The sequence below is a fragment of the Lagenorhynchus albirostris genome, chromosome 4 (assembly GCF_949774975.1).
Source record: "Lagenorhynchus albirostris chromosome 4, mLagAlb1.1, whole genome shotgun sequence".
Classification (NCBI taxonomy): Eukaryota; Metazoa; Chordata; class Mammalia; order Artiodactyla; family Delphinidae; genus Lagenorhynchus; species Lagenorhynchus albirostris.
Genome location: NC_083098.1, coordinates 64,803,134 through 64,821,565, shown reverse-complemented (window position 1 = coordinate 64,821,565; position 18,432 = coordinate 64,803,134). Strand labels below are relative to the sequence as shown.

Here is an 18,432-nt window from a genome sequence, read left to right as displayed (position 1 = left end):
ATATTATAAACACTTTTCAGCATGTGATGTTTTGAGGTCTACAAAAATCACTAAGACGACCTCTATGATAGTTAATATATCATATGCCAATCATATATGATTTAATACCTGAAACTTGAAAATTTGGCTTGAGAATCTTAGGACTAAGTAAAGATTAATTTAAAAGACATATTTGTCAATTTTTATGACCAAGGATGTTTTCTAAAGATAAGTACAAAGGTAAGATAAACACAATTATTTATTTAAAATAAATAATTTTAAAACATAGTATTCTTTTATGACTTTGCTCATCCTATTTCCTCTTTTGAATTCATTTTCCTTACCTCTTGCCTTTTGATTTCCTTCTCACTTCTTAAGATTACATACACCACTGCTGTAATCAAGGAGTATGTAGTCTAATGGGGGTGGGGAGTGAGTCATTAATCAAATAATAAGTTAACAAATATGTGCAAAATCATAACTCTAAATGGTTTTATGAAGGAAAATATGTGAGTAAATAACAGAGGGGGATGACCTAGTCTTCAAGGATCAGGGCCAGCTTCCTTGAACAAGGAGTGTTGGAGCACAGATCTGAAGGATTAGTATGAGTTGATCAGGCATAAGGGAGGTAAAAGAATTTTTCAGGGGAAGGGAACAGAATCATAGAAGAACAAGTAATGAAAGTGAGCCTTTGAGAAACTAAAAGCGAGCCAGTGTGGCTAGTGCATAGTTTAAGATGTGTCTAGAGAGCTAACAGGCGCAAAGTCATGCAGGATCTTAGGCTACTTTAAAAACTTTATTTTAAAGGAAACCATTGAAGAGTCTAAAGTAAGTGTGTTGGGACTAGGCAGGGACTGAGGAGGATGGGTGTGTGCAACTACCAGATTTGCATTTTTGTAGAGATGATACACTCACATGGCTCAAAAACCAAAACTACATAAAAAGTCATTCATTATATTTAAAAATAAAGTTCCAACAAGATATGCTTATAGATTGGAGGAAAAAGGAAACAGAGAGAAGTGGGTGATTTTATGAGATAATTGTGTGGTAGTATCTATAAATACTTTGGGATGGATTGAAAGTGGGAGGTAGGTAAGAAGGAGATGTCAAGAATGATTCCTAGATTTCTGGCCTATCAAGGATAGCTCCAAAACATCAACGTCCCTACTTAAAGGTTTGGGGACAGTACATTAAAACCATATGAGTTAGAGTTATGGAGGAATTGTATATGATACGCACACTTACACACATACATACATTTACATTTGCATGTACATATAATATATAGGTTTAAATGCATATATTTATTTATGTGGGACTATCTGTGATGCCTTAATTCTCCAAAACAAACCTTCAACATTTATTTATTCATTCAATAAGATACGTTATTTATAGAATAAACATTTGAAATTCCTCCTAGAGCAGCCACATATCATTTGTACATGGGAAAACACCAAGAGGCACTATTCATATAGACTGCACTGTGTAGAACAACTTCTGGTGCTGTGTCTACAGCCTTCATGACCCACAGCCTTTGTTCCTCCTACCAGAGTAGGTTAATAAACACATTTATTGACGTTTCCTCCAACGAACCTCTCTGGTTCATCCCTCTTTCTCTCAGGTCTCTACTCCTCAATTAGTAAGAGTACGAGAATAGGAAGTTGCAGTAAATGCATGCACTAAAAAACATCCTGTCAGAACACTACTTCCCCAAGATGTTTTCATGATAAGCACCTGCAGAATATTTTAAGCCCAGCAACAATCAAAAATTATCCTCTAAATGCAGAGGTCCTTTATACTCTGTGTGGATATGGACGAAGACAAAAGTCACTGTGTTTGAACTAAAGCTACCACATTATCATTCGCTAAAAGGATATAAACAAATAACCAAATCAAGCATGCTGCTTTATAATAATAGTAAACAAATTATTAGAAATAATAAGATTCATATTGTAAATATTTTAGGGAAAAGAGTACAGTGTATTCAATGGATTATATTTAACTCCCACTTCTGATTCTACAATTACATATAGCTTCACCTTATACCAAGAAGGCTGCTCAAAAGAAAAGTTAAGGTAATGTTAGTTAGAACTTTCCTTTAAATCCAAACCTAAATAAAATCTGATTCATTTCCTTGACAAACTTAAAAGCATATCTGAAACATAATTTTGATTTAATAAAACTTTACATATACATATAAAGGAATAGAGAGTTGTAGATTACGTGGAGAAATAATCATGCACTTGATTGTAGATGGTATACAAATATGAGGTGATGCTGAAAAAGGAAGCTTAAATATGGTGCAATGTGTTTCTAGAGAGAAATAATTAAGCAAAGTCAGTATGATTTACAGGAAATTTCCTAGTTTTGTTTCCCTGGATCTACGGTCAATCTACAGTCAGGCCTGAACAAACTTGAGCAAGTTTGATCCACATTATATACTGGATTTAGAAAAAAAAAATGCACCTGAAGCTACCAGTGGGATTAGGGGACTTCTTAGCATTTGGTTTTCTCCTCAGTTAATACACATTAACTCTCATTACCTATTTGGCATGTACACATCATGGTGAAAACAAGTTCAGGTTCATAAGGATGGATTTTTCCTCTTTTAAGGAAAACGTGTTTTCTTCTCCATAAGCTGTTCTTCACTTTGCATAAAGTACTACCCTGTTCCAATAAGCTATTGATAAAGATCCAAGTTTAAAAGGGCAACTCACCACACTGTGGGCAAAATGAGGGTATTTTCAGATGAAGAGGGAGGCATGCATGATCAAGTTTCAATTTAAAAGAAAAATTAAAACAAAAAAATTTCCAAGTGCAAATTGCTTTGAAATGACCTTTCTGTATTGGCTCTATCTCCAAACAGTTATTTGCTTGGGTTCTACTTATTAGGCATTTAAAATTGACCTGGAAATTCTTCAAAGCAAGCATGTAATAGCCATTATATGTAAACAACACAGTAAACTAAGTCCTGTCACCTTACACATATTTTCCAATGAAGTTCATGTGGCTGAACTTATATCTGAAGAAATTTTAAAAGGCAGTTAAAAGCATGCCAAAACAAGTCTCATCGAAGGTTTACATTTGAATTTCATATAACGAGTAAAGAGTACTATTTTTTCTTCATGGAGATAAAGTAGCAATAAAGTAGCAGACACTAATCATACAAAGAAAGTTATATACAAAGAAATAATCCCTTGATCTGAGCTGTCCAAAAATAAAACTTCTGAAAGCAAAATGAATATGAAATATTACACTGCAAGTAAGACATTCTGATAATTATGTATATCCAATAAAATATTACATTAAATCTTTCATCATTGCCAGAAGTTTTAAGATTCTGAGAAGAAAGAAATCAAACTTGAAGAGAAATAATCTCCATAAATTAGCAAAGTAAAAGGTCGTTTGCTCATAATCACTGGAAGAAATACATATACATGATCCAACTGAAGCAGACAACCCCTGCAGATCCAAAGATAAACTCTTACCTTGACAGGTGCCGTTTTTCTCTTCATATCCGGCCTTGCACATGCATTTCCCAATGGGCACCAGCCACTCCCCTTCAGCGCTGCAGTGCATTTTGGGTGGTTCATCTGTCACAGAATGGTTGACACAGGAGCCCGACACTTCAAGCAACTGTGAAGAATCAGCTCCAGTGATTGTGTCAGGGAAGACAGCCAAGTGTCGTACCACAGAAGGGCATTTTTTATAGTACACACGAACGGAAACGAGAGCAATGCAAGCACCCACATCTTGAAAAGCGAGATAAAATCCCTTTTTGCTTAGAGGTCCTACATCTCTGACCTCTGTATTCAGTTTCATGACACGGTCACCAAGATCAAGTTCTGTAAAGCTTTCATCGGCAGCAATGGTATCAATTTTTATGTACTGGTTTTCCTTGATGTTTCTCCCATTCTCATCTGACTCAAAGTAATACATGTTAAAAGTTTCCTTACAGGTCCCCAGCCCTCCAGGAAGACTGTTGCAGTCCCGAAGAGTAAACTTGAGTTCTATGAAGATTCTGGAAGCACCTTCGTTGGAGATCCAACTGGTCAAAAGCCAGTTATTTTGATTCTGTTCCATAACTTTGCATACTTGGTATGTGTGGATAGGGGCATAATTTTCATCAACTTCACCAATCTCTTCCCACTGTGTAATATAATAGAAGGACAAAAAAATTAAAAGACAATTAGAAAATAACCAGCAAAAATAGTCAAAGAAAACTAATTCAGGTGTAAAATTTCTGCTTCCTCAATATACAGTATTGAGAGAAGGAGCTATACCCTGAAAATTTTTAAAAATTATTTCCCTTTTTTAATTAAGTAAAGTATTAGTCATTGTCTCCAATGTAACTCAAGCATGAAGACACGTAAATGATATTCCCCAGAAAAAAATCATGTATTTCAGAGTAATAGTAAAAGAAAATTCAGTATGGATGTGACTAACGAGAAGCAGTGAAAGGCAAGTATATATATTTGGAAGAAAGTTTGAAAGAAAAAGGGTAGATAAAGTTTGAAAGAAAAAAGGAAGTACAATTTTTTTAAAAATGACAATGAGAAAAAAAGCAATAAATGTGGAAAAGAAGGGATAAAAATGTAACGTGAATCCACATTTATTTAACCCTGGCAGGTTACAAATAACACAACAATGTAATAAAACTTGAAAGAAAATTCATTAGTTTAAAATTAATAATAAATGTTTATTTCATTGAACCAATCTCGTTAGGAATCTTTTACAGTTGGATAACTAAGTGTTTATTCATACATTTATTCACAAATATAAACCTAGAGACAGATAGAAAATAGAGATAAAAATTTTAGATTAGTAATACTGAGAGCCTTGTCATTTCAAATACTGAGATTTTTTTGTTATACATATCCTGGGAATGCATTATTCTTTCTTACCAATGCATTATTTTATGCACAATGACCTTAGAAGTTCTGAATATACACAGGATGTAGAAAAATTAAGTATGATTTATATAGCTTCCAAAATACTATTCAGCCAAAGAAGAGATCTAAACCTATCTCTTTCCTAGTAAAATACTACGGTTTTGAGAATGTCAATGCACCACACCACTTTCTAAACAGTGTAAAACCAGATTTTTCTTCTCATAAAGGTTATTATAATAAGAAATTTTAAAAACCTGTCTACAGTCTGTGTGAATAAAACTACATATAGTTTTAAATCTTTAAAAATTGTCCTGAAACACACAGAGCAATGTAACCATACACACTGGCTTTCAATAAATCCAGAATGTGATTTCAGACATTAAGTATTAACTTCACAGAACCTCATTTAGTTAGACATGAAATTAAATGGAGCATTATTTTTTGATTCTGTTGAAATGACAACGATATGAAAATGTGGCATCACAAGGGATGCACATAAATCATATACCTCAGATGGCCCCTCTCAGAGTTTTAGCTGCCATCAGACAGACAGAAGTAAAAGGTGTTAATGAGGGAAAACTGCTGAGCTCCTTAAAATCACAGAGACATCAAGGTTGTATCTTACCTAACAACTTTCACATTAGGGTGTTACATGAAACCTTAGTTCATTCATTTAATCTCACTTTTGTCCTCTCTCAAAATTTATCTAAATTGTACTTAGCCTCTGATTTTCTAAACCAGCTTTCTCTCTCATTAAACTACTTGCAGTTTCTTCCTGAAGCCATCCAGGTATCAATACGTTTATTATAAATGCTTAATGAATGTCATGATTAATATTTCATGGAAACAAGCACCTCAGCTAACCAAACGAAAACAACAAAAATGATCAACTTACTGTAAGAAGATTAATTAAATGTATTTTCTTTGCATTAGTAAATTGGAAAAGAGCATCAAAAAACTCTTCTCTGAAAAAAGAAAACCAAAATGCTCGTTATCTGTTTTAGATTCTCTTATTTTTTAATAGTCCTCCAATGCAAAATAGAAACATATTTCAAATCCTTGGCCTTAAATCATTTATGGAAGACTCATTTCTGCATCACATATTCCAATAGGATCCGGCTAGCAAGTCAAAGGAATTGGACAAGTAAAAGGAATTGAAATAGCAGCATCTTCCAAGATTATAAGGCAAGCAATTCACAGTCTTTGTACAAAGTCCAAGGTACCACAGATATTATTAAAAATGCAAGCCAAGCAGCACTTGACAAGACAGCTTAATAGTTACTGCTTCGGGTGATAATTTCAAAGTATGTGTATAGGCATATTACTTCTCTGAATATTCTCAATTAAGAAGAGGAAAAACTGTAATTTTCTTTGATGTTAGGATTTATCATGGTTGGATTTTATTTATTTTTCTTTTCAAGTGTCCAAAATATAAATGAAGGCTCACATTTTCTATTTCTAATGCATGAATAGGAGGACTTTAATTTAAATAATTATGGCTATAAGCCATTCAGAGAATCCGAAAGGTAATATATACACATTTCCAATAAATATCTGCTCCTATTTAGACAAATACACTAAGAAACAAGCAAAAATATTTCATTTATTTTAGATTGACCAGCTGAAATAAAACGTTGAATTCTTCAAAGTTTTCTTCCCTTTTAATACAAAGGAGACATCCTGCTATTCTCAGCAAATATCTTATTTAGGAAGAAGAAACAAGGAGATGGAACAGAAAGTAATACTCATCAAGAACTTAAGATCACAGCAGGTATATTCCTAGATGCTTTCGCAAATGTCATGTCAAGGAGATTACCGTAATTTAATGAAGGGCACAGACAGAAAACACAATATTTTCAGTTTAATTTTGTTGGAATTCCTATGATCCCATGGTTTAATAAAATATTTGCTGACTAATACAAATGAGGTGCCTAGGCCTTTTGGAGGCATGGTCACTGAACATAATATAGTTGGTGTAGCTCTGTTCTTCAGGTCTGGCTACTCCTCAAGACCCACCCTCTGAGCCCAGGCTTTTTATTTGTGTTTGCTTCCTCCTCATTCCTATTTCTTTGCCTTAATATTAAAGAACTGGTTACACACTCAGCTTGGGCTGGCTTGATTTCTCTCTCAAATGCTTGGGCTTGCTCCTTTTCCCACTGGCCACTGAGAACTCCAAGTCAGTTGCATTCTAATCCCATGCTTGGCCAGGCATCACAAGTCAGCCACATTGATCAGAGAAGTGCAAAAGAAAAAAGACTTATTTTCATATCCATATGTGTATCATGGAGTTACCCACTTATCCTACCCAAAGCCATTAAGAACTATTTTCTCCCTGCCTGCCTCTCATTGCCCTGTTAGGTTTCTTGCCCCAAGCTCCTATTGCCTCTTATCTTGTTAGCATTGATTTCATTTCCAATCCCCTAGCTTATATATCACTTCTTTTACTTTCACAACTTAAAACACTGATTCAGGAGACACAGCCTAAAGTAAAATCTCCCCTTACATTGTGTCCCCAAATACACATAAAGAATCATCAAGCAAACGGAGTCGATTTTGACCTTTCAAGTTATGGGGGTGCCTATTATCTAGTTCTGTTTTCATTATTATGCATCTATACAGAGATTAATTTATTAAGGCTAAAGTACAGTGGTCAGAAACTTTGTAGTAGAGGCCTGCATATAAATACTTGACTGGTCTTGTACAGAGGAAAGATTATCAGCCTGGAGCTCTAGAATTAGTCCCAGCTCTTACAGTATCTAGATGTATAAACCAAGACTTAACCGCTGGCATACTGATTACCATAATTTCGAGTGAGAACTGAAACCCTCTATCCCAGTCATCTAATGTCGAGTATAAAACATCAGAAGTGTCCTTGAAAGACCTGGTCTTATTGTTCATTTTAGAAATGAGAAAACGGAAGACCAGATTTTCCCAAGCTCACAAAATACCACCCTGATACCATCTGAGTAACCCCTCTGCCTGTCTGTACCTCTGTCTTCTTATTAGCATGTTTCTGTCCTTGAAGTCTGGGTTTGCGTGTGGGATTCCTTGATTCACTGCATTGATTGCTACTCCACTCTGTTGATACTAAATTCATATTTTTTTTTCAGACATGATGTAACCATGAATAATAATTCTTTCTTTCTTTCCCTTTCTTTCTTTCTTTTTCTTTCTTTCTTTTTCTTTCTTTCTTTTCTTTCTTTCTCTCTTTCTTTCTCTTTCTCTCTTTCTCTTTCTTTTACTCCTTCCTTCCTTCCTTCCTCTCTCTCTCTCTCTCTTTCCCTATATATAACTTAATATTCTAAACATGGATATGAAGGAAAAGACAATTTTCTTTTTCTCTACTATACCTCAGAGTCTGACACCACAGGACACAGAGTAGGGCACTCAGTAAATATTTTATAATGAATGAATTAATATCAAACACATACATATCCCTCCTAAGTCCAGAGATATATGTTAATATGAAATCTGAAATAATTCAAACATGGTAAATAAATGACTATATGATTTGCCTTTTGTTTTTCTTTGAAGAAAAATCAATTTTGTAAATTGTCTGAACTTTATATATTCAAATAAAGGAAAGTTTATAAGTTCATATTTTTGAAAATTAGTCTTCAGTAAAAACCTCTAGAAAATTTATTTTAAGACATTTGCTTATTCCAATCATACAATTATTTTTAGTTTAGTTTTCATATTAACCTATAGGACTCTTTTTCTTTAGCATTACATTTTCCCAATTATAACTTACAGCTTAGTTTAGATATGTTAGATATTTTTTAGCACGAAATGTTTTAACATATCAGTTTTTATTTTTCACTCACTAGCCTTCTTTAACATTCGATACAAATTAAAAGCCCAGGATGTAGCATATCAGTTAGTGGCACTATACCTTCTCCCCTATTTCAGTCAAACAAAATTAGGACCATCTTAATGATTTTCTTTGGCAGAGCGATGTTAAAATATAGCTAGGAATCAACTGCTCCCAGCTTTACTCTGAAGTGTCCAAAGCATAACTTTGTAACAAACCTTGTTTACCAAATAAATGCTTCTTTGAATATAGGGATAACTGTCCATTATCCTTTAATATCACAATATTTTGTATAATGCATTTTGAAATGCTCCAAAAGAAACTAATTCTAGGCTTTTCATTTTATTCGAAATATTGTTAGATATCATTTATTTTTTATTTTCTTTGTGTGTGTGTAGTGTGTTTGCTAACTTCACTGAAGATATCCTGACCTCAAATTACTAATTACTGTTGTTCTTAAAACAGTAGTACCTCTCCATGATCTTAGAAATTGCCTGGGAAAGAGTTTGACTATGTGTTCAAATTCGGAAGTCGGGCATTTTACCCATTTTAACTAGTGAGCAAAACATTCCAATTGCTACCGCATCATATGTTTACCTAAAGTCTAGAATTTCTGGAAGCTTCCTGCTCTTGCAAGAATCAAATGAAATACAATATAAAAAATCAGAAACTTCAAACACACCAAAGATCTTTTGTTTTTCTTTCTATTAATGTCCAGTTTTTTATAGTAATTTATATTTTTAATATCAGATTTTTAGTTTCATTATTTCATTTTTTTTCAATTTTGCTACCTAATTTTAATTTTGATTAAAATTAGGTAAAATATACTCAAATAAGGACCTAAATGAATTGCTTATTTTCTCATTTTTCCCATGTGCATGATAAACTATTATGAATATTCTTCCCCATAATACTTTATAAGACTTGCTATGTTTACATAAAATCATTATGTTTTTCCTCCCTGTTGCATGTACAATTGAGCTCATTTGTCTGTGTGTGCATGCAGAAGTTTGCCATTACCTAATACATTCAATCCAGGACAATTCCTCTGAGAGAAAATGAACCAGAAAAATCCTTAAAGAATAAGTGACTTAGGAACATGATTAATGGCAGAAAAAATGAGGAATCCTATTATTGTTGGGGCAGACTTTTTTGTTTGTTCTTACTACCTTTGATGTGTTACTGTCCACTAGAGGCCATTCCTCATTAGAAAGAAATACTGTATTATTAAGACCAGTGCATGTTGAACACAAATATGAGTGCCTAGTCCACCTGCTTGCCCAGTGGCTGCCCAAATGCTTAAACAGTGAGAGTCAAGTAGAAGACCAAACTTTACCTTGGGTCATAATGCTTTGAAAGAAATTTTATTGTAATTCAAAGGTAAGCATAGAATGTGTGAAAACCTCAAGACTATAATACAATACAGTAAGAATAGGTCCAAGCTACAGCTAGTCAACCTACATTTGAGAAGATTAATTTTCTCATTACACACTATATGCGTGACATAATCATACAGAACACAGCCACATCATTTTGCAGAGGAGTAAACTGAGATCCAGAGAGATTGATACACTAATTAGTGCCAAATTAATGTCTAAGATCGGAAGTCCCTGTTATTAATTAACATTTGCTCCTTTTGAAGGGTTAAAATTTTAATGCATAAAATATACTGGCACATGAGGTCATTTTAACCAACAAAAGAGAAAATGTTCCGTTACCTAATGAACTAGGTATTTATGTTTCAAAAGATAAAATTGTGGACCTTTCTTGTAGAATTCTAGCACCCATCCTTCCTTGGTCAGTTTACTGACTTTTTGATCAAGACCACACAAGTCCATTGACCAAGAGAAGTAGCTCAGTTTTTATGCACAACCACAAGGCAAAATGGTTTAAAAAGAAAGAAATAGTAGAAAGAAACTAGTAGTAGTTTCTGTTTCAGAAATTCAATCTCTTTAATAGCTATGTTTTTTAGTAAAATAAATATGACAAAATGTATCAACTTTCAGCAAAAATCATTTGAATTAACTATCTTGTTACATTTCCTCAATAGTATGTTAGTGGAAAAAAGGATTGCATCAAATAGGTGTTTGAGCTGTTTAAAGCATCTTTAAAATTCATGAGTATGATGTAGCAATATTGCTAGAAATGAGTCAATTAATTTTCTATGTATGAAATAAAGCTGAAGTCAATTACTTTATTGCCCATAGAATAGTACAAGTATTTATGGGCTCAAATTCAATTTGTGAAACGAAATCACTTGAGAAATATAGAGATGAAAACTTTCAAGTTTATATGAGTACTTTCACAGGGAAATTTGTAGACAATTGAGCATCTGCTTACAACACTAAATATGAATGGTAAAGAGGAGATTTTTTTCACCTGGAAAAACAATTCATATTTTTTTCTTTAATGTTGCAGTCAGTAATTTTTTTTTCAAAAAGGACAGAAAGAAAAAATATGGATTCTTTCTTCATTTATTCTTTAAAAAATATCCAAGTGCACAAGAAATGACATAGAGACTGGAAAAATCAAAAGTACATTAGTAAAATGTTGACAGAGAAGTTTATGATTTAAACAAAAAGGTATTTCTTAGAAAAATATTATAATGAACATAATTTAAAAACAAAAAAGAAAATGTACATATAATAACTGCTTATATATTTGTTGTTATTCCACTTTTAAGATGGTATATATTAAACAGTTTCACATTACATAAAATGTTAAAATATATCATGAATACTTCAAGCTTTTATTTGGCTTTTTCCTGAAAAGTTTACCTAGGAAAACAAATTCAAACATCAACTTGTCAATAATAATTTTAAAAGGCAGAACGAGCTAAGTGAATAGGTATGTCTGAAATTAACAAATTAATAAACTGAATTAAAATCTTAAATGATCTCATCAGTGTTTAATCAAAAAGCAGTCCCATTAAATATGACAAGTTATCTAGTTTGTCAGTAATTTTGTGCCATGAACTAAAATTTTAAAAGGAGCAGCTAAAAATAGATTTATAAACCACTGATCTAGTTTAGTTCCATTTTATACAATACATTGAGACACCTCCATTTTTATGTGATAGTAGCTTAGCACTGTATATTTTCTATCCTGTTATACCAAGAGGTAGGCAGTCCAACATTTGATAACTTGTAAAACTGTGGTAATACAGATAATCTTTTGTGTACGATTACAAAAGTTCACATAGTCTGTGAGTTTATATCTTTCTAAAGAGATGACTGTGATCTCAATTACATACTTAAATAAGTAAAAGTACAGATTTACCACAGAGATTGTAAGATCTAATGAGTCATGTTTCTATGTTGCACACACACACACACACACACACACACACACACACTCACAATGAAGAATTCTTTCATGACAGTATTACAAGATGCTAGAAATGGTCCTCCGAGTGTTATTTAAATATACATATTCTCAATAACACTTTAAAATTTTAGAGTGACATTACTACTATCTTTAATATAAATACTGTCCTATTATAAATAGCTAAGAATTATGTGGAGAAGTCTTCTTCTCAAAGCAATATGAAAGCTTCAGTAAATGAGGAAAAGAACTATTTCACTTGGGATTCAATTTAATGAAAATAAAGTAGATTAATCTCTGGTGCTAACCTCTGGTGCACTTAACATTTCAGGCAAAACAGATACAATTATACACTTGCCATTCTGGCAAAAAAAAAAAAAAAAGATTTCAGTAAATCATTTGCAACTCTGGATTATTTATCCAGCCTATAAAATATACCAGAAAACATAATGTTGTCTGTGGTCTCTGGTCTTTATGCTGCCCTCATTTTTCAATAGAAGATATTACATTTCTGGTGTAGGCCTTCACAACAGCACCCGTAATCAATTCCATATCTCATGTTAATCACGTTCTTGTAATCAGTGGCTATTTAACACAAATTTCTATCTCAGTTTTTGTTGGAAAACAGCCACATTAGGGCTTTGAGTTTATTCAAGTTTAAGTGATTATATTGCCATCACAGACTAAAGTTCACAGCATCCACTTGCCATAGCTATATTACCAACACTGTAGAAATGGAGGGCGTATACAGTTACTGTGTTGTCCAGTCAGAAGCTATAACTTCCATACAGAACAACTTTATTTTTCAGAACCCCAGGGCTTCTCTCTTTGAGGTGGAAGTAAAAGAAGGAACAGCCAGGGATCCACTGCAGTTTCTTCCTTCTGAATTTGTTGAGTCTTTTCTGACCAAAAAACTGCTCTCAACAAAAATAGCTCCTTAAGTAAAAGTACACATTTTTACCAAAAACTTAATATGAACATTTTCAATGTTTAGTGATAGTTCTAAGACGGCAATTCCAAATTTTTAGCATTCATTTTTACATGTTTTTGATCATTAGTTTAATGCAAATTTAATTTTGACCTACATTAAACTGTAGAGTTTTATAACAGGGCATGCTAGTTGAAGACAGTGATTGACTAATATTTATAGAAATTTTCTATCAACTCAATCTAAATATTTTGTTGCATTTTATTGAAGATTTTTTAAATTTGAGGATTACTGTGAAAATGCATTTTTCTGAGAATGCTAAGAGTTCTAGGCAAATATAAAACCTTTACAGCATTAGTGAAATTACAGCAGTAGGGAAGAGAAATCTTATGTTTGTTCTTCCTTCTTGAATCTTCTGCCTATATTTTTTCTGTATCTTCCTAGATTGTCCCTTAATCATCTTGAGGCCTTTTTTTCCTTAGGTTAGTGACCACAAATGGGAATAGTGAAATTAATTTTGCATTGGGATTTTAATCTTAAAACTGAAACGTTTTTAATTGCCTTTTTCTCTGCTTATCAACACAATCCCTTTCACCAATATATTCTAGTAATAGGAAGCATAAATGGAGCAAATGTAGATAACAAGTAACTCTAGTTATCGTACAGAAACATAGATTTTTTTAGCCTAAATAATCATAGATAATATTTGATATTTCTGTGTCTACTTGTAGAGGAGCAAACAGGACTCTGTATATGATAAAGGATATATCCATAATTATAGGAAATAACTGTCACTGACTTCCATTTATTGTTCTGCTTGCTACACAACTAATAGTTAATAGCTAACAGATATTCTAGAAAGCTAAATAAAATGTTCAAAACTATACCTTCTCTTAGTATAAGGCCCAGATGAGGCCCAGGTTTCAGGTTTAGAAATATACAGAAAAAAATTTTGAGTTGGATTAAAAAGAATTGTTTCCTTTCCCTCAATTGTAATCTAAATACACAGTGTTCTTTTAAATATACTAAAAATCAAATTAATGTGATGTTCCTTCATGATTCTTGAATCTCATTCAGTTTTTCTTTTCTGTGAGAAAACTACTACCATTTTAGTAGAGACCTAATTTACACTTTAATTTTTTAAAGTTTTTTAATCTACTTTTTTTTACATTTTGTCTATGACAGTTACACAGAATGAATGATCATTCAAAATCTCCTATCTGCTGGTCTATGTAACACTTTTTTTTAAATATAAATGAAAGTCAAAATAGTATTTCAGTTCTTGAATGCTTATACATCTATTACTGTAAAATGAAAGCAGCCCATGGTGTTGGCTGCAGTTTTGTTTGGCTAAAGACATGCTAAAACAGAAAAGAAATTAAGAGTTTCAGCAATAAGGAAAAATTTAAAGAAATGTACTCAGAAAATGACCCAGGAAACTTGAGGAATCAGATAATGGATTTGTATTAACTTATAAAGGGCTCAATGCCTTCACCATATGTGGAAACAAAGAAAAACACAACGTGATGTGGTCTTTCCTCCTTACAGATAGGCAGGAGAAACAGCAAGGAGTAGCATGCTTCAATACTTACATGGGTATCACTATGAACCAAGTCTCCATTTTTTCCATGATATATTGAAACTCATTAGGAAAAGCAATAGAGTAATTGTTAACCTCAGACACCGGTCTTAGAAAAGTGATACCCCCCTTAATCAGAATATATAGCCCAGCTTGAATAATGAAGACTGCCATCATGTTTAATAAGGTTAAACAAGAAAAGATGAAATAAAACCATTGGGGAACATCACTTGTTTACATATATGGCCTCCTTCTTCACTTATGCTGGCTATGACAATATGCACCAACCTGGAAGACATCTAAGCCCAGGAAAGGCAAATACTACTGCGGCCAGAAGTAGGATGGAACAAACAAATGTATTAAAATCTGGGCTTTAAACCATTTGAAAGTGGAGATAAGATATCCATATTTGATTCTGCAATGCCAAATACAGTCACTGGCACATAGTAAGTGAATGATAATGCTTATGAATTAATAGGTACAGCCTGTTTTCTCCATTAGACTATGAACAGCATGGAGTTTGTCTTTCATTTCTCCATTTATAATGTACAAAGTACTAGGACAAAATAGATTTACAGTAAGTGTTATTTTGTTGAATAAATGAAAGAGGGCACCAAAAAGTGAGAAAGGTTCAGAAATCATAATCCAGGAAAAAAATTAAGATCCACAAGTAGAAATAAAGTCAGGTCCCCAGGGATAAGAAGAAGAGTTCAAATACTGGTTTAATTCCAGAAAACCCTTTCACAGGGTTCTAGCATGTGATATTTTTATTATGACTCCTAGCACGTTGACATATCTAGTTCTGGACATCTTCTGAGTGTTTTTCTGTATCTAGTACTGGGTTGTGCGTATCTGTGTGTCTGTATGTGGATGTGTTTCTGAGCATGTTAGAGATTTGGAAAAACAAAGGAAGAGTGCATTGGGCATGAACATTACTATCAGTACTCGGAGTTCAAAGGAGAGTCTACAGTCCATTAAGTTCTCAGATTAAAGTTTCACTTAGATTCTATTTTGCTAAAGCCTAAGGAGTACGATTAAACCTTAGATGGGAATCTTAAGGTTAAAATTATTCAGTCAGGCCCAACTTGCTCTAGACATCCTCATATTAGTCCTATGTAATTGTAGTGTGTTCAGATAGCTTAATTCTACAGAAAAATAACTTTTTTTTGCTTAGAATCAATTCTAAACAGTATTTATTTTGTATACTCTTCAAAGATGAACTGTATACTTAGTACAGTTTTTTATTCAATCTACCAACTAGGGTCTGGGTGCAGTTAGAAAGAATGGTAAACACCTTAGCAACGTAAAGGTTTTCTAGGAAAACACTTACACTTTAATTTGTTTATATGTTCACATATGGACTGGGGTGAATTTACGTTCAAGTCAGAGGAAGCATGGCAGATTTTTAAAAACCCTTGAGTGTTTTAAAGTGTTTCAGTCTGTAAGTGAAGATACAAATTTTATACCATTTCCAAATGTTAACCAATGGACTGTGACAAAGTCTTCACTAATTCTTAAAGAAATGAGAAAAATGTAGTAGGTATTTCATAAAACCCAATTTGTTCAATTTAATGGATTATTCTTTATTTGGGGATTATATGCTTATTATTTTTAGTATTAGAATTATCTCTTTTAATGAAACATAAGTGATAATAGAGGGTAGTTTATGGGTTTTGATTTAGAGAGTGCTTTGAATTTAATTTTCCAATCACTGGTTGATGAGTGGCATAACTAGTCTATATTCTAGGAAACGCCTGTTGGGTTTTGCCTATGAAAAGGAAGGAATGAATGATGTCTCCTAGAATGGACTTGGTGTGGCTTCTGAAGTAAACTGTGCACAGTATTTGAACTTCAAGTTCATGTAATTTCAATTATTAATAAGAGAAGAATGGCTGGTGTGTCATGTAGAAACTCAGGAAGGCTGCAAACAAATAGTGTATTAATATTTAATTTTAAGGGCATATAGTCATTTTATGGCAATTTATTATCAACTGATTTGGATAACATGGGTTTAGGCAGTTTAGCTTATGAAAAGGTAGCACTCCCATATTATTTGTAACTAACCTATCTGAATCTTGGAAATAATATCCCATAATAAAAAGCTTTTATTAAAAGAGGTTGGGCTCCTAGGTCATAAGTCTCACAAATAGCTATCAACATACGTAATATATAATTAATATATATGATATTGTTTCTATGAGAAGCACATTTAAGATATAACTGAGGAGGTCTGGTGATCATAGCTCTTTTGCGACAATCCCAAGGATCTAAATCCATACTCTTATAAATGAGGAAACGTTTCTCTTCCTACCACACATTCATTTATTTATTCATTCATTCAACAATTACACTGATCACCATATGCTCTGGAGACTCAACAGTGAACAATAAAGACAACTGCATGTTTCTTAAAGTATACCTATATTTAACATGCTATCATAGGTGACATACCATCATAAAATTAATATGATATAATATAATTAACATAATATAATGTCAGGTTTGTGATAAGTGCTAGAAAGGAAATATTAAGTCTCTCTTATAGTCTTCCAAAATAGCTATATGAGGCAGGAGGCTCTAGGATTTTGGAAGTTAAAATCTAGATATATTCAGAATAGCCACTCCATGGAGACTAAGGCATAACAACTCTGAGGTCAGTAAAATAAATAAATGGACCTTAATCAAACTTAAAAGCTTTTGCGCAGCAAAGGAAACCACCAATAAAATGAAAAGACAACCTTTGGAATGGGAGAAAATATTTGCAAACAATGTGACAAAGAAGAAGTTAATATCCAAAATCTACAAACAGCTCATACAACTCAATAGCAAAAAAGCAAACAATCTAATCAAAAAATGGGCAGAACACCTAAGTAGGCATTTTTGCAAAGACATACAGATGGCCAAAAGGCACATGAAAAGATGCTCTACATCTCTAATTATTAGAGAAATGCAAATCAAAACCACAATGAAGTATCACCTCATACCAGTCAGAATGGCTATCATCAAAAAGTCTATAAATAATAAATGCTGGAGAGGGTATGGAGAAAAGGGAACCCTCCTACACTGTTTTTGGTAATGTAAATTGGTGCAGCCACCATGGAAAACAGTTCCCCCAAAAAATTAAACACAGAACTACCAAATGATCCAGCAACCTCACTCCTGGGTATCTATCCAGAAAAAAATGAAAACTCTAATTCGAAAACATACATGCACCTCAATGTTCATAGCAGCACTATCTTCAATAGTCAAGACATGGAAACAACCCAAGTGCCCATCAACAGACGACTGGCTTAAGAAAATGTGTTGTGTGTGTGTGTGTGTATATATACACACAATGGAATATATATACATACAATGGAATATATATACACATAGTATATATATATACACAATGGAATACTACTCAGCCATAAAATGAATGAAATATTACCATGTGCAAGAACATGGATGGACCTAGAGAATATTATTCTGAGTGAAGTAAGTCAGACAGAGAAATTCAAATAGTATATGATATCGCTTACATGTGGAATGTAAAAATAATACAAATGAATCTATATACAAAACAGAAACAGACTCACAAACATAGAAAACAAACTTATGATTACCAAAGGGGAGAACGAAGGAGGGAAAAATTAGGAGTATGGGATTAACAGATACAAACTACTATACATAAAATAGGTGAGCAACAAGGATTTACTATATAGCACAGGGAATTATATTCAATATCTTGTAATAACCTGTAATGAAATATAGTCTGAAAAAAAATAACAATCACTTTGCTGTATACCTGAAACTAACACAATATTGTAAATCAACTATACTTCAATTAAAAGAAAGACTTTGAGGTCAGTGGCTTCATGACTTCCTGATAGGTATGTTTCTGCCTTGTTATGTAATGGATGATACCTATTATTATGAG

General features: G+C 33.0%; 1 protein-coding gene across 5 annotated transcripts in view; it reads right to left on the bottom strand.

Annotated features, from left to right (window-relative positions):
- Window positions 1-18,432, bottom strand: part of EPHA5 (EPH receptor A5) — a 325,977-nt gene that overhangs the window by 261,707 nt on the left and 45,838 nt on the right. For all 5 annotated transcript variants that reach the window (XM_060147261.1, XM_060147259.1, XM_060147263.1 and 2 more), the window contains exon 3: window positions 3,468-4,128. In XM_060147261.1, the coding sequence (XP_060003244.1) occupies window positions 3,468-4,128 (661 nt within the window). The remainder of the gene's footprint in view (window positions 1-3,467; window positions 4,129-18,432) is intronic.